The sequence below is a fragment of the Gymnoscopelus microlampas genome (assembly GCF_963454915.1).
Source record: "Gymnoscopelus microlampas genome assembly, chromosome: 3".
NCBI lineage: Eukaryota > Metazoa > Chordata > Actinopteri > Myctophiformes > Myctophidae > Gymnoscopelus > Gymnoscopelus microlampas.
The window spans coordinates 15,805,763-15,826,036 of record NC_139940.1 but is presented as its reverse complement, the minus strand read 5'-3'; the positions used below and the strand labels follow the sequence as shown (position 1 = coordinate 15,826,036).

The following is a 20,274-nucleotide window of genomic DNA, read 5'->3' as shown; positions in this document are numbered from 1 at the left end:
GCCGCATTTTGGACGAGCTGCAGTCTGGAAAGGGAGGTATTTGAGACACCTGGATACAGTGAGTTGCAGTAATCTAGGCGGGAGGAGATGAGGCCTTGAATTACTTTTTCCAGGTCGGGGGTATAGTTTTTATTTTGCTGATTTGTCTTAGTTGGAAGAAGGCACCTTTAATAACGGCATTGATTTGCTTGTCGAATTTGAGGTCAGAGTCCAGGATTACACCCAAGTTTTTGACATGTGGTTTACAAGTCAGTGGGCCAAGGGAGGTGGTGATGATGTTTGTTTTGTGAGGGGAGCCAAAGAGAATGATTTCAGTTTTATTGTCGAACAAGGAACAAGGAACAAGGAACCGGTATATCCACAGTCTCGACCCAGATAAAATAAGTATAAAAGAGGCGATGAGTCCACTATCTCACACAACAACCTGACACTCACACAGATCAGCACAAGGTAAGGTCAAGACATGAGCAGAATAGTTTGTCAGGCTACTGTGATTGTATGAGTTATAATTAAAACACTTTTTACACTGTAGTCACAGCAGGGAAAGGACAAACACAGCAAAATAATTTGTGGTCTGCTATTCATACAGGCCTGCAGGCAGTAGCTCATTTAATCCTATTTAATAATATTTCATGGTATCTGTTTGTGTTCTTTCATGCCAGATGAAGTTCTTCCTGCTGTTTGTGATGTTGGCGGTTTGTGATTCTACTCCACAAGGTAGGCCTACAACACTTAATTATAAGAAATTATTTTGGTTGCAGTGTAACATTCTAGACCCACAGCCATACAGAGAGAGGAAGACAGGCACATAGACACACAGTGGAACAAATAGATGGATAGATTTGATTTACTCCTTAAAGGTATAGGGTAAGTGAAGTTTTGGGGTTAAAACTAAAATATTTTTGTTAAAAGGATAAAGCTCTATATAATGATTGGTAATCATTGCTATAGTGTGTTTGTAACCGGGATCTCAGCATCTTTCCAGCTCTTCAATAAACATAAATACATTTTCCGGTGGGTTGCCAATTTCAATCAGGAGAGAGTAGGCTACCCATTTATCAGCTTAAATTTATAGTGTTCCAGATCCAATGGGGTCTGCTCATTTCTTTGTGGCATAACATCCAATTTCACCAGTTCATCGTGTATCCTGTATACTCCTGGGTATCCCAACCTGAAAATATTGGAGAGACAGCGAGACCCCGGTTACTTCACAAACACTATAGCAATGCAATGCAATGCTATCAGAATATAAAGCAATTCAACACTTTACTTATTTGAACAAAAAAAACACTTGCCCTACGTTTAATTTGAGTTGATTACTTTCCTCTTAATTGTTCTTACTGTTCCTCGATGCCAGGCATTTCCAGTGCCATCCATTATTAATGAACGTCTGATGCGTTTCAAAAGCCTACATTACTGTCGGTTGGAAACGTTGTATGTCCAAAACTTTTCAGGAAATAAGAACCTATATATTCCAGTAGATCCAAAGTAGTTATTATTTACTCAAAAGCGCTTGTTTTTTATCCTGTGTTTGGGATTTCAATAATTGGGTCTTATCAGTACAGTCAGTGCTTCTATCAATGTAGAAACACTGTTACAAGTAAAGGTCCGGTAATCAAAAGTACAAAAGTATTTGCATCAACATATATTTAAAGTACCAAAAGTAAAAGTGCTCATTATGCAGAATGTTATCATATTTCTAAAATGTATTCAAATCTTTTGAAAATAGTAGATCTACGTGTTGTTGCTATTTTCAAAGAGACAAAGTTTAAATAGGGCTGATAGTGGTTAATATATGTTTCTTAATAATAATAAAAATTTACAAAGTAACCAGTAACTAAAGTTTTCTAATTATTATAGTGGAGTAAAAGTACAATATTTGCCTCTGAGATGTAGTAGATTAGAAGTAAAAGTATTGATGGGAAACACTCCAGTTAAGTAAAGAATCCTCAAAAGTGTACAATACTTGAGTACATTTACTTAGTTATTTCCACCACTGATGTCGAGCAAAAGGGCCACTTAGCTGCAAAGGTGAGTGGGTGCTTATAAGTCATATGGTTATTATTTTCAGAGGACAGTGTTATTTGAGGACAGGAGGAGCTCAAGTTGCTTTTTGTTTGTCAGGGAAGCTTCAATAGTTGTGTTTTCCATTAAGGTGAACAGGTATCTTGATGAGGACGTCTTAGACCATGCGTAGGTGTAATGTAAGGTATGCAAATTGGACAATGGAAAACTTAAGGTGAGAGTCAAACCAGACATGTAGGCTACTATACATGATGAGTGATTAGATAATCTCCTGTCATGCACTCAGAAGGGCATGACAGGTTTTAAAGGAAGGCAGTGTAACAACTAGTTTGATGCAAGCAAGGGCTCGTAACTTTGATCGGAGGTGAGCAAACCTTTAGGTTGGAGGTCTTATGGTGATTGTGGACCCCCAGGCTGTGGTTCGAAGCTTTCCATGGATTATGGCAACAATATCGAAATGTCTTGTCATTGTAATATCAACATGCACAATATATCGCAAAAGCAATATACATATCGCATTTCAACTTTCAAGGTATTAGGGATGTTTATGTTTGGATTACAAGGAAATGAAGTGTATGGACATGTTGGTGACCCTTGCTTAGTGGGAATGATCAGTAGGATGCCTCTAAGAGGGGAAAAAATCAAAGGACATGTCAGTCACTTTGACCACTTTTATATGATATAATTGTTGTTTCTTCTCAGATGCAAATTTTAATCTTTATTTGTCATTTTCTGTTTAGACCTTTCAGGTAAAATGTTCACCTTCCCACAGCAGACCAACACAGCTCACGTGAAATTAATGACAACTCAAGACACATTCACAGCTGTGACTGTTTGCCTGAGGTAAGTTCTAGTGGAGCGGCTAAATGCTTTTTTCTGGCAGAATCTTTCAGTTGATGATAAAAGCGTGAAAATTGGCATGAGCAGTCTCCATGGGTCACTTGACAAGAATATTGTCTGAGCCATTTGTAATTTCAAGATGGCGGCCATTTTTCAAGATGGCCGATACCTTAGTGGGCAGTTAAGTGATATGATGGTTTATTTGGTGATACAAGCATGAAAATTGGCATGAGCAGTCTCTGTGGGTCACTTGACAATAAGCCACCCACAGCTACTTGAAATTTCAAGATGGCGGCCATTTTTCAAGATGGCCGACACTTTAGTGGAGCATATAAGTTATATAATGGTTCATTTGGTGATACAAGTATGAAAATTGGCATGAGCAGTCTCTGTGGGTCATTTGACAATAAGTCACCCACAGCTACTTAAAATTTCAAAATGGCGGCCATTTTTCAAGATGGCCACCACCTTAGTGGAGCAGTTAAGCTTAAGAAATCATTTAGTTGGTGATACAAGCATGAAAATTGCCATGAGCCGTCTCAAAAGGTCATTTGACAAGAAACCGCCCACAGCCACTTGAAATTTCAAGATGTCTGCCGTCCGCCATGTGGATCCTTAAATGATACCTTTTCTCATAGAAATGTATTGGGTTCCTCAAAAAGCTCTGTCAAGAGAGGTTGTTTGACTGTGTTTTGTCTGACTCCTCGCCCACAAGCTGTCCAGTTTGGTAAAACCTGTCAGGAGTTGCCTCCCACCGGCATAGCTCTCAGGGTTCACTGAGGTAGGCTTACACAAGCTCCCTTACCACGACAAGGTAACAGTCACAAGGGAGGATAATATATATCTTTTTTTTTTTAAACTAACAGCCATTACATGTGTCAAATAGATACTAAGGGGTGGGGAAACAAAAAATAAGATTAATAAATTAACACAGTTGTGGTGCTGATAAGCACAGTTGTGGTGCTGAACGGACAGTGCTCCAAAATTATGAGCAATGGCTAACACTGAATGGCAATAGCCACGGAACCATGACAAACTATACTAAGGAACTAAACTGAAAATGTGCTTCACTGTTAGATATGGCAGTGGAAGGTAGTGGAAGCAATGTTACAAAGTAACAACTGAAAATTATACAGTAATAGACTAGATACAAAGTAAAACATGATGCGCCGATGTGGCGAGGGGAAGCCGAGCCATAGGCCTACACTTGAAAACACAGAGGACAACGGGGAATAACTCTGGCAAAATAAACATGCAAATAGGTTCTAGCAGGGGCAATTACATAGGCATGTGAAACTGGGTCCATATCTGAAGCACTTACACCTTCCACATTTGGTCAACTCCCAACAACTCTCCGCAATAGGTGGAAGTGGAGTCCAGAAGACTTTCCACTTCTCGTCCTGTTCCACCCATCCCCAGTCAGATGGGCTCGGCATTTGTGGAGGCCGCTTCAATGCCTGTCCCCACACGTATCCAGCCTCATAAGAAGCACGTTTGGCATGCTCTTTGAGTGCTGCTTGAGTTGGCAGGATCAAGTCATATCGTCTTTGCTTTCTGGCAAAGAGATCAAGCCTGGCCTCGTTCACAGTTGTGACATCACTGGACCGGTCATACATTAGATCTTCTTAGTCTCTTGACATGGATATCTTTGGTATCTTCAGTGTCTTCAGCAGATGTAGATGCTCTCTTTTGGGCCCTTTCCAGCTCTGTGTTGTTGAACAGCTTGAATGATATGTTGCTTTGTTTCTTGTCAATGTGCTTTCTATGCCATCACCTTCATCTAGTCGGGTTGGACTAAGTAAGATAGGCAGAGCATTGATCTTATGAAATAATGGAACATTTCTTGCAATGGTATCATGACCAGTACGATCGTGCTCTCTGTTGAATAAACTTGGCTGAATGAGTTTTTCCTTGGTGACCTGCTGACAAATGAAACATCTGTCCCAGTTAGTTTTCACAACTGTTATGATGGCTTCTGCCATGTCTGCAGCATAGGCAGAGGCAGAGGGTTTATCCTTTTACCACCTTTTACCAAGCACTTTGATGTATGGGATACAACTAGGTTTGTGCCTTAACCCAACACTTAGTCCGATCGTTCATCCAATGCCATTTAAATCCCATGCGATCTGTACACCATCCGGTTAATTAAAACCCCATTAACCTTGGCTCGGCTCTCCCGCGCTGGCACAACCTGTCAATTCAGGTGCGGCTATCTAACTGTTTTGGGGTAAATTAGACAGCATTTGGGATACTAACTTTCAATTAGCTGACATTGAACCCCACTCTGAGGTTTAACAGCAGTGATATATCACCAGTGTGCCCTGGTAGTGCAGATATTCACTCTTATCTAATCTATCTATGATCAACACATCAACACAACTGTTTTAGCATAATAATAATAATAATAATAATAATAATCGTCCTTAATGAAAAGAAAAAACGTACATTTCTATGAGAAAATGTATCTTTTGAGGATCCAGGGGGCGACCATCTTGAAAATAGAAATTTCTATAGTGGCTGGGAGTGTTTTCTTGTCAAGCAACCCTTAGAGACTGCTCATGCCAAATGTAATGCTTGTATCACCAAATAAACCATTATATAACTTAATTGCTCCCCTAAAGTGTTGGCCATCTTGAAAAATGGCCGCCATCTTGAAATTTGAAGTAGCTGTGGGTGGCCTATTCTCAAGTGACCCACAGAGACTGCTCATGCCAATGTTCATGCTTGTATCACCAAATAAACCATTATATAACTTAATTGCTCCACTAAAGTGTTGGCCATCTTGAAAAATGGCCGCCATCTTGAAATTTCAAATAGCTGTGGGTGGCCTATTGTCATGTGACCCACAGAGACTGCTCATGCCAATTTTCATGCTTGTATCACCAAATAAACCATCATATCACTTAACTGCCCACTAAGGTGTCGGCCATCTTGAAAAATGGCCGCCATCTTGAAATTACAAATGGCTCAGACAATATTCTTGTCAAGTGACCCATGGAGACTGCTCACGCCAATTTTCACGCTTTTATCATCAACTGAAAGATCGTAGCACTTAGCTGCTCCGCTACATAGTTGAGCTAGGAATAACCTTAGAAGTTAACATTAATGTAAGTGTGAAGTTTCTATGTGATTGTGATTCAAAGTTGGGGTAGATCGGGCGCTGTTTTGATGATTATTATTTTTTTAAATGGGCTCCTCCTGCAAAGTTTAGAAGGCAATCCTAGAATGGAATGGAATGGAATCTGAATAGAATATAGAAAATCTGAATGATATATTCATAACATGACTCCAGAGATGCAGTAACGTGTACTTATTTGTGTGAGTTTTACACAAAAAAAAAGCTGTAGGAATAGTTACAAAAAGTATGTTTTGAAGAAAAAGTCAAAATGGCAGTAATTGTAATTAGCCAGAAATTGTCTATATGGGAAGTTGCATCACGATCCAAGTAATCCAGGCAATGTATTTGATTGTATGACCTACTGTATAGTTCAATAGTTGTAGGCCAAAAATGTAAAGCGGGCCGTTTTAGCGTCACAGAGGCACGCACATTCACGCGTACACACGTACGCACGCAATCACGCGCACACACACACAGACACACACACACACACACACACATACACACACACACACAGACAGACGCACACAGACACACACAGACACACGGAGAGCGGCACCTGGTGGAGATATCCAGATTCAGACTCTGAATATTATGATTATACTGAAAGGTCAAGTGACTAAACAGAACACTATATGCTGAACATAATAATAATAAGTTTACATCTGCCTTCAGGTCCTTTACAGACCTCACCAGGAACCACGCCCTGTTCTCCTTGGCTCTTCCCTCCGTTGATAACGCATTCCTCATCTTTAAGACGACGACTCTGTTTGACCTGTACGTTGCTAACGCCCGTCCAAGTCCAGCTAGGTTTGACGGGCAACAGTACACACTTAACACCTGGCACAAGTTGTGTGCCACCTGGGATAACACAACTGGACTGGGACAAATGTGGTTGGATGGAAGACCCACTTCCAGGAAATTACTGAGGTCTGCAGCCATCAAAGGAACACCTAGCATCCTATTAGGACAGGTAGTGTTGTACAGCTCCAAAAGAGCATCTATTATTTTTGATATTTAGATATATCAGATGGCTATGATACAATAACAAATAGGTAGGTACAGTATATTGTATATTCACAATGTCTCAGGGTTATTGGCTCATTTAATTCTAAATGAATATGGTTCCTGTTTTCAATGAGCAGTTCAAGTAGCTATGGAATTTACGATTACTGTTTCCTCTTATACAGTACTAGAGTTTCGGGGGGCTACGCCCCCCTCAACCCCAGCCGCGCACGGGGCTTTGCTTTGTTGGTCCCTCCGTGTCCCTGTGTCTGTATCCGTGTAGCTGCAGCACAGAGTGGGCAGTATAGATGGGGATTATGGCTGTTAGAGGCATGTACGCGCACGGGGCCCGCGTGGGCGTGTGTATATGGGGGTAGACAAATTGTCTAAGTAACATTTGCAAAAAGGGAAAAAAAAAAAAAATTGTAAGAAAGTGTAATGTAAAAGTTACAAAATGATGAAAAATAAGTAGAAGAAATTATATTTTGTATGTTTCGCGGACCACCAGGGGGTCCGCGGACCCCCTGGTGGTCCGCGCGGAAATCGTGGGATGAAAATTTCCAAAAGGAAAAAAAAAAAAAAAAAAAAAAAAAATATGAAGGTGGTTGCTTGTTTTTCTGAAAGCTGGCGAATGGCAGCCCTTTCTGCAAGATGGCGGCCGCCTGGTGTTGTTGTGAGTACGTGTATTTGGGGGGGGGGGGGGGGGGGGGCTACATAGTTCTCCAGAAGACACACACAAACATACACCATCTACAATGGACGAACTGAGCAGCAATATAGACATTCACCACACGAACGTGCATTGTTGACAAAGTGATTGCACAGCCGCTGCAGGCATGACAACCAGGTTAGCGTTAGCGACATGGCAGCTATCACAGCGCCCTGTCCGTCGTGCTGCAACTGCCTGTGATGGCTACAGCAGTAACAGCAAGCTGTCTGCGATGGCATTGTCTGGAGACTGCTCTTAGCGTGACACGACCAATGAGAGTGAGCGCTGTAGTTGTTGCTAAGATACGGTGGCGTCTCTGCCCCATAGCTTGTAGATCTCTCACACATGATTGGCGTAGGCTGCGTTGCCAGGTCTGACTTTGTGTGTAAGCAATGGTCGGCTTATTTTTGCGCGCCTTTGGGCTCGTTTGCATTGTGCGCACGGCAGCGCTTGTTTAGCGTACGTCAGCGCGACGTGGCAACGGACGTGGCAACGTGAAAGGTGATTGGCTGGTGAAAAGAAACACCCGACGTTACACCAGAAATGGTGCCTGGAGAAAATGGTGACCAAAAAAAAAGTTTGGAAAAAAAGGAAAAAACCCCCGCAGCGGCTGCCTGGTGTTGTGGTGATGAGGTCGTGCGCACGGTAAACGGTACGAAGCTGCCTCCCCTTCCGTTTTGTCCGACATTTGGTGAGTAGAATTAATTATGTTGCGCGGTGGAAAAGGTGTAGTGAACAGTGAGATGTCCCCTACGCGAGGCGTAAATTCAGTGCGGCCGCCGTGGCGAGTCAGTAGGCGACATGTGGTCTGGCGGTGCGTTGTTTATCCGATAACAGAGCTGTGGGGTGTCACCACCGAGGGTGCGGAAGTTGCTCGCCATTTATATAGTTAGATAACACTAGGTTTTACCTTCCTTCAGCCTTCAGGTAGTCTTCTTTACAAATAAAACAATATAACATCCAATGAAAAATAGTACCGAAAAGTAGTATAGTATGGTTTGCTTTAATGTCTATGTTGGGTACATGCAACTTCATTGTTAATGCTCCCTCTAATATTGATTCTCTTCCATGCTTACAGGACCAGGACTCTTTTGGTGGTAGGTTTGATGCTGCTCAGTCCTTTGTTGGGATGATGTCTGACGTCCACATGTGGAACTATGTCCTCTCTCCCTGTGAGATCCAGCGGTACATGGACGATCTCAACTTCACCCCAGGGAACGTGCTCAACTGGAGGGCTTTGGAGTTTGAGGTTGTAGGAGAAGTGGTGCTGGAAGAGAATCAAAAAGGCTGTAACTAAGTGTAAAAGTATATCATCTTCTCAACACCAGAATATCCAAACTGTGGATGTCTATTTTGAATGTCCAATGTGATAACCATTAAAACTCTAAACACTTTTTTCTTTCCTGTCTTTACTTTACATCAAGTAACAAAAATCACTATTATGTCACTATACTGTACATCCGTCTCAGATTAATTGTCAAGTGATGTAAAAGGCACCTGAATGTCTGCTCTCGGTCTTAAAGTGTTTCAACTTCTGACCTTTAGTCATTAAGAAAGTGTTATCTGTACGACCACCAGACTACTGTATATTATTTTTAGTAAATAGGAATTACTAGATGTTGCCTTTGTGCAAAACAACTAAACATCCCATCTGTTTCTGGATGTTCATATATTATTACCTGTACCTGACAAAGGCATGGCGAGAGAGTATGTTTTACCCCCTGTCCGTCCGTCCGTGTGTCCGTCCATCTGTCTGCGACCAGCTAATCTCCGCCACCGTTGGCCCAGTCGCTGTGAAACTGCGCACACACACTCCCTGGATGCCACAGCAGAACTCTGCCCCACATTTTTCTTATCAGCCTGTCATAGCGCCACCATGAGGCCGACTTTTGCAAAACACATTTTTGGATATTACTCTTACAGATTTTGTCCAAAAGACACAAATCGGTACACAGTATCTCTATAGCAGGGGTCTTCAACGTTTTCAGGCCAAGGACCCCTTGGCTGAGAGAGAGAGAAAGCAGGGACCCCCCATTATATATTGTATAAGGTATTTTTTATTTTCATAGATTTCATAGGCAGCTTCATAGACTTGTTTCACAGCACTTGTTGGATTCATGTTAATGTGTATTTCCAGACATTTAACCATGCTCTAAAAACAATGCTTAGTAAACCTGACCTTTCACTCTGTACTTTCTGTACTTTCACTCTTTTTCCCCCTATACCGAACCTCTTTGCCAAAAATAGCAGATCTACAAGCACACAACGCCTCGCCTTGTGTGCTTGTAGATCTGCTATTTTTGGCTAAAGTTCACTTCAGAATAGGGATGCTTGGTTGAAGTGGTTAATGTAAAAATCACAAAGATTTGGCGGACCCCCTGTAGTAACTCTGAGGACCCCCTAGGGGTCCCGGACCCCCTGTTCCCCCAGACCTCTGCTCTATAGTCATGCGATCAACACGGATCTGTCCGATATTCCAGATTCCATCCTCATTGGCTAAGATTGTCTCCCAAAGTTTGCAGGATTGGTCCGTTGTGAACAAAATGCCTCAACTCATGAACGCAGCTTGCGATTTCCGTGAAATTTCACACACACATTCCCACTAGGCCGAGTAAGAAATGCCACTTGAACATTTTAAAATCAGCCTAATGGTGGCGCTGTGACAGGCGGATTTGCGTTTTTAACTATAACTGCACCGATCTGCGTGAAACTTTGCACACACTCCCTAGAGGCCAAGGAAAAACATCATTTTTCACATTTGCCTTTTGTAGCGCCACCAGGAGGCCGACTTATGTAAAATCATTTTTTTGATATTAAGCCTTCAGATTTTATCCAAATTTCACGCAAATCACATGATCTCTATAGGCGGAGACCTGTGCTCCGAGGAGCACTTTTTCTAGTTCGGTATGAGTCTGGCTACAGCATAAAAGTACATTTCAATCCTGTCTCTTTATCATTTATTCCATGAATAACACTTTTTTCTTTCTTTCTTTTTTTAACCTTTTATTTAGAGTAGCCAATTATCTTTTACCCCCTTTTTCTCCGTAATGTAGTCGTTATGCCAATTGATTCCTCCCCACACACATATCTGTGTTGTCACTGCTGTTGTATCCTACTGGCTCACCTGCCAGTGAGGAGCCCCCACCCCACCATGTTATTCTTTCCACCCAACACACACCGATGACTGGTGCCGCCCCAGCTCCTAGGAGTACGACCAATCTTCAGGAAACACTACCCTTCCTCTTTGCCTGGCTTACATGTTGTTAACTAGTTGTACGAACTCTTGTTTTATTTATTAGCTCGTGCTCATTTGATTTAGCTATTTTGTCTCATCTGTTTAAGATAGTAGGTAGCTGATATATTGCACTTTTACCTTAGCGCTAGGTATCTTGGTGGCTTGTTTTTGCACGAAATGCACTTAAGACTTCTGGTGATTTAGGGGCGGCCATCGCTGAGTGGTTAGTGAGCCTACCTAGGGAGCCAGAGGCCCTGGTTGCCCCAGGTTCGATTCCCGGCCAGGCCAGCATATGCGTCGACGAAAGGAAATTTGTCCCTGAGCAAGACTCTTAATCCCTAATTGCTCACAGGTTCACATTGGAAACAAGACCGCAAGGACTTTCATGAATGACCTGTTAAAAGGAATTATTCTTATCCTTATTAGTAGTTTTGTTCCCTACCTATGTTGAATGCACGTATTGTCACGTATTGTCGCTTTGGATAAAAGCGTCTGCTAAATGACTGTAATGTAATGTAATGTAATATCACCCTCCCCGCCCGGCTTCCCTCCCCCGAACACGGGCCAATTGTGTTCGCATGGACACCTGACAAAGCCGGGTGCACCACGGTGGATTCCAATCCACAACCTCTGTGGTGGTTGCCAGGGACGTTTTTTTCACCCGAGGGCTTATGAATAACACTTATACAGTAATACCAGGCTACTTCCGGAATGCTAATCCTAAGTAGCAGTTCACACTCTAAAGGAAGGAACCAGATGAATAAGGAACAAGGAACAAGGAACCTGCAGATCCACAAACTCCACCCAGATGAAATAAGTACAAAAGAGGCGATGAGTCCACGATCTCACACAACAACTTGACACTCACACAGATCAGCACAAGGTAAGGTCAAGACATGAGCAGAATAGTTTGTTAGGCTACTGTGATTTTATAAGTTATAATGAATACACTTTTTACACTGTAGTCACAGCAGGCTATAAGGACAGACACATCAAAGTAATGTGTGGTCTGCTATTCATACAGGCCTGCAGGCAGTTGCTCATTTAATCGTATTTAATAATATTTCATGGTATCTGTTTGTGTTCTTTCATGCCAGATGAAGTTCTTCCTGCTGTTTGTGATGTTGGCGGTTTGTGATGCTACTCCACAAGGTAGGCCTACAACACTTAATTATAAGAAATTATTTTTGGTTTCAGTTTAACCTTCTATACCCACAGCCATACAGAGAGAGGAAGACAGGCACATAGACATACAGTGGAACAAATAGATGGATAGATTTGATTTACTCCTTAAAGGTATAGGGTAAGTGAATTTTTTGGGTTAAAACTAAAATATTTTTGTTAAAAGGATAAAGCTCTATATAATGATTGGTAATCATTGCTATAGCGTGTTTGTAACCGGGATCTCAGAATCTTTCCAGCTCTTCAATAAACAGAAAATACATTTTCCGGTGGGTTGCCAATTTCAATCAGGAGAGAGTAGGCTACACATTTATCAGCTTAAATTTGATAGTGTTCCAGTTCCAATGGGGTTTGCTCATTTCTTTGTGGCATAACATCCAATTTCACCAGTTTATCGTGTATCCTGTACTCCTGGGTATCCCAACCTGAAAATTTTGGAGAGACAGGGAGACCCCGGTTACTTAACAAACACTATAGCAATGCTATCAGAATATAAAGCAATTCAACACGTATTTGAACAAAAAAACACTTGCCCTATGTATAATTTGAGTTGATTACTTTCCTCTTAATTGTTCTTACTGTTCCTCGATGCCAGGCATTTCCCAGTGCCATCCATTATTAATGAACGTCTAATGCGTTTCAAAAGCCTACATTACTGTCGGTTGGAAACGTTGTATGTCCAAACCTTTTCAGCAAATAAGAACCTGTATTCCAGTAGATCCAAAGTAGTTATTATTTACTCAAAAGCGCTTGTTTTTTATCCTGTGTTTGGGATTTCAATAATTGGGTCTTATCAGTACAGTCAGTGCTTCTATCAATGTAGAAACACTGTTACAAGTAAAAGTCAGGTAATCAAAAGTACAAAAGTATTTGCATCAAAATATATTTAAAGTACCAAAAGTAAAAGTGCTCATTATGCAGAATGTTATCATATTTCTAAAATGTATTCAAATCTTTTGAAAATAGTAGATACGTGTTGTGAGCTTGTAGATCGGCTACTTTCAAAGAGACAAAGTTTAAAAAGGGCTGATAGTGGTTAATATATGTTTCTTAATAATAATAAAAATTTACAAAGTAAAAGTTTTCTAATTATTATAGTGGAGTAAAAGTACAATATTTGCCTCTGAGATGTAGTGGATTAGAAGTAAAAGTATTGAAAATGGGAAACACTCCAGTTAAGTAAAGAATCCTCAAAAGTGTACAGTACTTGAGTACATTTACTTAGTTACTTTCCACCACTGATGTCGAGCAAAAGGGCCACTTAGCTGCAAAGGTGAGTGGGTGCTTATCCATATGGTTATTATTTTCAGAGGACAGTGTTATTTGAGGACAGGAGGAGCTCAAGTTGTTTTTTTGTCAGGGAAGCTTCAATAGTTGTGTTTTTCATTAAGGTGAACAGGTATCTTGATGAGGACGTCTTAGACCATGCGTAGGTGTAATGTAAGGTATGCCAATTGGACAATGGAAAGTCTAGAGAACAAACCATATATGTAGGCTACTATACATGATGAGTGATTAGACACGGAAGGGCATGACAGGTTTTAAAGGAATGCAGTGTCACAACTAGTTTGATGCAAGCAAGGGCTCGTAACTTTGATCGGAGGTGAGCAAACCTTTAGTTTGGAGGTCTTATGGTGATTGCGGACCCCCAGGCTGTGGTTCGAAGCTTTCCATGGATTATGGCAACAATATCGAAAATGTCTTGTCATTGCAATATCAACATGCACAATATACATATCGCAAAAGCAATATACATATCGCATTTCAACTTTCAAAGTATTAGGGATGTTTATGTTTTGGTTGGTGACCCTTGCTTAGTGGGAATGATCAGTAGGATTCCTCTAAGAGGGGGAAAAAATCAAAGGACATGTCAGTCACTTTGACCACTTTTATATAATATAATTGTTGTTTCTTCTCAGATGCAAATTTTAATCTTCATTTGTCATTTTCTGTTTAGACCTTTCAGGTAAAATGTTCACCTTCCCACAAGAGACCAACACAGCTCACGTGAAATTAATGACAACTCAAGACACATTCACAGCTGTGACTGTTTGCCTGAGGTAAGAACCTTAGAACATTAATGTAAGTGTGAAGTTTCTATATCACACAAACATGAAACGGTAAAGACAACATACTGTACAGCCGATGACATACACCATAGATCTGGAAAAGTGCGTTCCTCAGAGATCTAAGTCTGGGTTGCCTCCCCAGGGATGTGTAAGTCTGGGTGCAGCGTTTCGTGCTCGTGGTGTCCCTATAATAACACGTGAAAGTGATTTGGGATGATTGGACGTTGTGTTCATGATATATGGAACAGTGAGTTGTACAATTTGGGAAACCCCATATGAGTGTACGTGAAATGGCTTTTGTCTCTGCATAGATTTAGGCCCATCAATGTGTGATTCAAAGTTGGGGTAGATCGGGCGCTGTTTTGATGATAATTTTTTTCTAAATGGGCTCCTCCTCCAAAGTTTAGAAGGCAATCCTAGAATGGAATGGACTGGAATCTGAATAGAATATAGAAAATCTGAATGATATATTCATAACATGACTCCAGAGATGCAGTAATATGTACCGGAAAAAAAACTGTAGGAATAGTTGCAAAAAGTATGTTTTGAAGAAAAAGTGGAAGTGGCCGAAATTGTAATTAGCACGCACGCACGCACGCACGCGCGCACGCACACACACACACACACACACACACACACACACACACACACACACACACACACACACACACACACACACACACACACACACACACACACACACACACACACACACACACACACAGGCACCTGCTGGAGATATCCAGATTCAGACTCTGAATATTATGATTATACTGAAAGGTCAACTGACTAACCAGAACACTATGCTGAACTTAATAATAATAAGTATACATCTGCCGTCAGGTCCTTTACAGACCTCACCAGGAACCACCCCCTGTTCTCCATGGCTCTTCCCTCTGATTATAACGCATTCCTCATCTGGATTACGACGACGACTCGGATGAAACTGTATGTTGCTAACGCCCAACCAAATCCAGCAACTTTTGACGGGCAACAGTACACACTTAACACCTGGCACAAGGTGTGTGCCACCTGGGATAAAACTGGACTGGGACAAATGTGGTTGGATGGAAGACCCACTTCCAGGAAACTAGTGAGGTCTGCAGCCATCAAAGGAACACCTAGCATCCTATTAGGACAGGTAGTGTTGTACAGCTTCAAAATACCTATTATTTTTGTATTAGATATATCGGATGGCTGTGATACAATGACAAATAGGTAGGTATATTGTATATTCACAATGTCTCAGAGTTATTGGCTCATTTAATTCTAAATGAATATGGTGTAGCTATGGAATTTACTGTTTCCTCTTATACAGTATAACACTAGGTTTTACCTTCCTTTAGCCTTCAGGTGGTTTCTTTACAAATAAAACAAAATAACATCCAATGTCTATGTTGGGTACATGAAACTTCATTGTTAATGCTCCCTCTAATATTGATTCTCTTCTATGCTTACAGGAGCAGGACTCTCATGGTGCTGGGTTTGATCCTGCTCAGTCCTTTGTTGGGATGATGTCTGACGTCCACATGTGGAACTATGTCCTCTCGCCCTGTGAGATCCAGCGGTACATGGACGATCTCAACTTCACCCCAGGGAACGTGCTCAACTGGAGGGCTCTGGAGTTTGAGGTTGTAGGAGAAGTGGTGCTGGAAGAGAATCAAAAAGGCTGTGACTAAGTGTAAAAGTATATCATCTTCTCAACACCAGAATATCCAAACTGTGGATGTCTGTTTTGAATGTCCAATGTGATAACTATTAAAACTCTAAACACTTTTTTCTTTCCTGTCTTTACATCAAGTAACAAAAAGGGCCATTCATGTACACTCTTTCACATTATGTCACTATACTATACTGTACATCCATCACTCTTCAACAACTCAAGGGATGTAAAAGGCACCTGAATGTCTGCTCTCCATCTTGAAGTTTTTCAACTTCTGACCCTTTAGTCGTTAAGAAAGTAATCTGTACGACCACCAGACTGTATATTAGTCTTAGCAAATAAGAATTACTAGAGGTTGACTTTGTGCAAAACAACTAAACATCCCATCTGTTTCTGGATGTTCATCTATAATTATAATCGCGACGCTGCGCTCATGCGCAGCACAAGGGGTTTGGGGTTTGGGCAAAGAGGTTATCCACTTCACTTCAAACACAGCTGAGCTACTTTCATTGAAAATAATAGCTGGGGGCGGGGCAGTCCGGCCTCTAGATATCTTAACACTGGTTGCCAACCGTCCCGTATTAGCCGGGACACCCCGTATTTTGACCTAAAGAGGCGCATCCCGTACGGGGCGTCACTTGTCCCGGCTAAAGGGAAGGGGGAAAATATATGTTTTCTGTGCGTGCGCCAGGCAGTGCATCTGTCTGCCTGCCTATGTGTTTGTGTGCTGTATACGAAGGGCGCTAGGACCCAGGGGGTGCCACTCGTGTGTGTGTGTGTGTGTGTACAGATGTGCCACTTCAAAACTTCACATGTTACTGTTCTTTCCCTGAAAGTGCCCTGAAAATGCATCTTTTCCTCCCTGTTCTGCACTTAAAAATGCACTGTTTTGCCCCTGAAAAGAAGTTGTCACTACACACCCCCGTTTTTCCCTTCAACAGACATCCATATACATGAGAACAAAAGAATGTGTGTTGAAGAAGGTGTCAGACTCATTATGAGGCGAAAGGTGATTTGAAGAGGTCCTTGACCAGTTGCTCAAATTAATTAGCATCATAAAAGCAGTGATCATCAAAATAATTCAGCATTTTAAATGCCCTTCTTTGTCCCTCTTATTGCCCTGGGAATCCCCTGAAAATGTACTGTCTTGGCGATGGCAGGACATTTGAAGTTTTGAAATGGCACATCTGTATGTGTAAAAAATGAAAAATGTGCAGTGTGGCCGTGCCATGAGCGTGGAAGAGCTGATAGAGAGAAAAATAACCCGGTCCTTCTAAAAAGAAAATACTTTGTTCTGAAAACAAACAGTGGGAAGAAAAACTGTGTTAATACCATGATTGGAGATGTGTCAGAGCCTTCTGAATCTGCACCTTGTGTCGGACGGAGTCTGTCTGACTCTGTACCAGAGCTACTGTATGTCAGAGGGAGTTTACATAACATGCTGGCACAGACATGCTCAAGCGGGCGACACAAAATAAAGGTGCATCTAACATTGCTCTACCGAAAAGAAGTTGCTGCACGTGAGGTCACGTTAGTATATCATACTAACTTATAGTTAGGTAGACACGGACTGAGCTGCAACAGCATGGACTGCACTAACCAGCTGAGCAGTGCAATGTTTAATGATTCAAATACTGCAAAGAAAGTCCAAGGCTGAGATGATAACAGCTCCAATTAACACTGTGCTGGATATTCTGAAAGATCTGCTGCAGGTGAGAAAGTGAATGCACCCCGTGTGTTTGTTTGTGTGTGTGTGTGTGTGTGTGTGTGTGTGTGTGTGTGTGTGTGTGTGTGTGTGTGTGTGTGTGTGTGTGTGTGTGTGTGTGTGTGTGTGTGTGTGTGTGTGTGTGTGTGTGTGTGTGTGTGTGTGTGTGTGTGTGTGTGCGCGTGCGTGCGTGTGAGAGAGTCAGCTGATTGATGGGAAACTAGCGCTGGGAAAATGGTTGGTTGAAGGATAACATTAAGTCTAATAATGATGTACCGTGCATGTTCACATCATGTATTTTTTACATTACTTAACACCATTTTTCAAATATTTCATTTTGGAACATATTGGACAAAATAGCCAATTGTACATCGAGAAGAGGATCAACAGGACCATTATGAACATTATACAGCGCTACGTTCATACCAATGACGGCAAGGAAGCATACAAAGACCAGTTCTACACCAGACTGCAGTCCATTATAGAAAAGCACCCGGAGAGAGACATCACAATCCTGATGGGAGACAAAGAGGGAAGACAGATAACAACGGGAGATGAGCAATGCAGAAGAACAGATGGATGGAGTATTTTGAAGAACTTCTATATCGGCCAGCACCACAGAACCCACCAGACATCACACAGGCTGACACAGACCTACCCATAGCCTGCAACGCACCAACCATGGAAGAAATTAGGAAGACTATCAAGCAGCTGAGGAACGGAAAGACTGCAGGACCAGACAACATCCCCGCGGAGGCACTGAAGTCAGATCTAGAAATCACGGTGAAGATGCCCCACCCACTCTTCATGAAGATATTGGAGGAAGAAGAAGTGCCAGGTGATTGGAAAGAGGGCTACCTCATTAAGATCCCAAAGAAAGGCGACCTTAGCAATTGCACAAATTATAGACGGATCACACTGCTATCAGTGCCAGGGAAAGCTTTTAACAGAGTCATCTTGAACAGTTTGAAGGACCTCATCAATGCACAACTCCGGGATTAGCAAGCTGGTTCACCCTCAGTAACAGAGAACAAACCAGAAGAAGAAATAAACCAATTACCCATGACTCCGGCGTTCTGAAATGGTTAGCCCTTAGCATGTCTGAAAAATAGCAACGGAGCAACAGGCTGTAAGGATTGAGCAAGCAGATAAGTTACGACTCTGAATTTAGTGACACCAACCCCAACATGTGGACTTGTTATTTTCTTGTTCAGTATGAGTCTTGCTACAGCATAAAATTAAATTTCAATCCTGTCTCTTTTTCATTATTGCCATGAATAACACTTTTTCTTTCTTTCTTTTTTATTTTATTTAGAGTAGCCAATAATGTTTTACCCCCTTTTTCTCCACAATGTAGTCGTTTATCCAATAGATCCCTCCCCACACACATTTCTGTGTTGTCACCAGAGGCGGACGAAGTGCTCAACCCCAGTACTTTAGTAAGAGTACAGATACTCGTGGTCAGATTTACTCCACTACAAGTAAAATTTGCTCAGTCAAAATGTTACTCAAGTAAAAGTAAAAAAGTCAATATTTTTAAATATACTTAAGTATTCAAAAGTACAGCTTTGAAAAATACTTTAAGTACAAGTAAAACTAGAAAAAGTGCTCCTCGGAGCACAGGTCTCCGCCAGGTCAGGTAGGTTATTGTGGCCTCCTGGTGGCGCTATAATAGGCCAATGTGAAAAGGGTGGCATTTCTTCTTAGGCCTTTCAATGGGACACTGCAATCATGATTTGAGGCATTTTGTTCCAAAAATGTGTTTTGCTAAATTAGACCTGCTGGTGGCGCTATAAAGGCCAATGTGAATGTGAAAAGGGGGGCATTTATTCCTCGGCCTAGTGGGAATCTGCATGCAAACTTTCACGGAAATTGCACACTGCATTCATGTTTTGAGGCATTTTGTTTAAAACTGACCAATCCTGCAAACTTTGGAAGCCACTGTAAGCCAAATAGGATGGAATATGAAATATCGGACAGATCCATCAGAATCACATATTAGGATGGAGACTATGGAGATGCAGTGTACCAATTTGCGTGTTTTTTTGGACAGAATCTGAAGGAATAATCTCCAAAAATGTATTTTACATAAGTCGGCCTCCTGGTGGCGCTGTAAAAAGCAGATGTGAAAAAAAGTCCAATGTTTTTCCTTGGCCTCTAGGGAGTGTGCGTGCAAAGTTTCACGCAGATCGGTGCAGTTATAGTTAAAAATGCAAATCGGCCAGTTATAGCGCCACCATGAGGCTGATTTGAAAATGTTCAAGTGTCATTTCTTAGTCGGCCTAGTGGGAATGTGCGTGTGCAATTTTATGGAAATGGCAAGCTGCGTTCATGATTGGAGGCATTTTGTTCAAAACGGACCAATCCTGCAAACTTTGGAAGCCAACCTTAGCCAATGAGGATGCAATATGGGAAATCGGACAGATCCGGGTTGATCAGAATCAGAATCACTTTATTGCCAAATGTATCACAAGGACACACAGGAATTTGTTGTGGTGTAGCACAGCTCAACGGATAGAAAAACAGACAGCACAACAAGACAACATACTCAGGATATGATACAATTCTAAAAACGACAGTGTACATTTCTAAAAGGCCAGATAAAAGCTTAAAACAGCATAAAAAATAAACTTAAAAACAGCACAATATAGAGCTCATGACTTCTTATTAAGAAGCGAAATAGCCCTAGGGAAAAAAATGTTCTGGTGACGAGTAGTCGTGGC

The 20,274-nt window shown here is 41.6% G+C and overlaps 2 protein-coding genes across 2 annotated transcripts; both read left to right on the top strand.

The window, feature by feature from the left end:
* Positions 1 to 351: 351 nt before the first annotated feature.
* Positions 352 to 9,091, top strand: LOC311040196 (serum amyloid P-component-like). Its single transcript, XM_084050312.1, has 5 exons — positions 352 to 450; positions 663 to 717; positions 2,766 to 2,868; positions 6,659 to 6,956; positions 8,776 to 9,091. The coding sequence occupies exons 2-5, from the start codon at positions 663 to 665 to the stop codon at positions 8,992 to 8,994; spliced, it is 675 nt and encodes a 224-aa protein (XP_083906438.1). The 5' UTR covers positions 352 to 450; the 3' UTR covers positions 8,995 to 9,091.
* Positions 9,092 to 11,769: 2,678 nt separating this feature from the next.
* LOC311040202 (C-reactive protein-like) lies at positions 11,770 to 15,909 on the top strand. Its single transcript, XM_084050323.1, has 5 exons — positions 11,770 to 11,815; positions 12,030 to 12,084; positions 14,072 to 14,174; positions 15,027 to 15,324; positions 15,644 to 15,909. Exons 2-5 carry the CDS (start codon positions 12,030 to 12,032, stop codon positions 15,860 to 15,862), a joined length of 675 nt encoding a protein of 224 aa, XP_083906449.1. The 5' UTR covers positions 11,770 to 11,815; the 3' UTR covers positions 15,863 to 15,909.
* The last annotated feature ends 4,365 nt before the right edge of the window (positions 15,910 to 20,274 follow it).

Excerpts from the sequence above, each read along its gene's own strand:
- LOC311040196 (XM_084050312.1), top strand. The coding sequence starts at position 663 with ATGAAGTTCTTCCTGCTGTTTGTGATGTTGGCGGTTTGTGATTCTACT. Across the intron at positions 2,869-6,658 it reads GCTGTGACTGTTTGCCTGAG|GTCCTTTACAGACCTCACCA; the intron begins GTAAGTTCTAGT and ends ATCTGCCTTCAG. Across the intron at positions 6,957-8,775 it reads CTAGCATCCTATTAGGACAG|GACCAGGACTCTTTTGGTGG; the intron begins GTAGTGTTGTAC and ends CCATGCTTACAG.
- LOC311040202 (XM_084050323.1), top strand. The coding sequence starts at position 12,030 with ATGAAGTTCTTCCTGCTGTTTGTGATGTTGGCGGTTTGTGATGCTACT. Across the intron at positions 12,085-14,071 it reads TTGTGATGCTACTCCACAAG|ACCTTTCAGGTAAAATGTTC; the intron begins GTAGGCCTACAA and ends TTTTCTGTTTAG. Across the intron at positions 14,175-15,026 it reads GCTGTGACTGTTTGCCTGAG|GTCCTTTACAGACCTCACCA; the intron begins GTAAGAACCTTA and ends ATCTGCCGTCAG.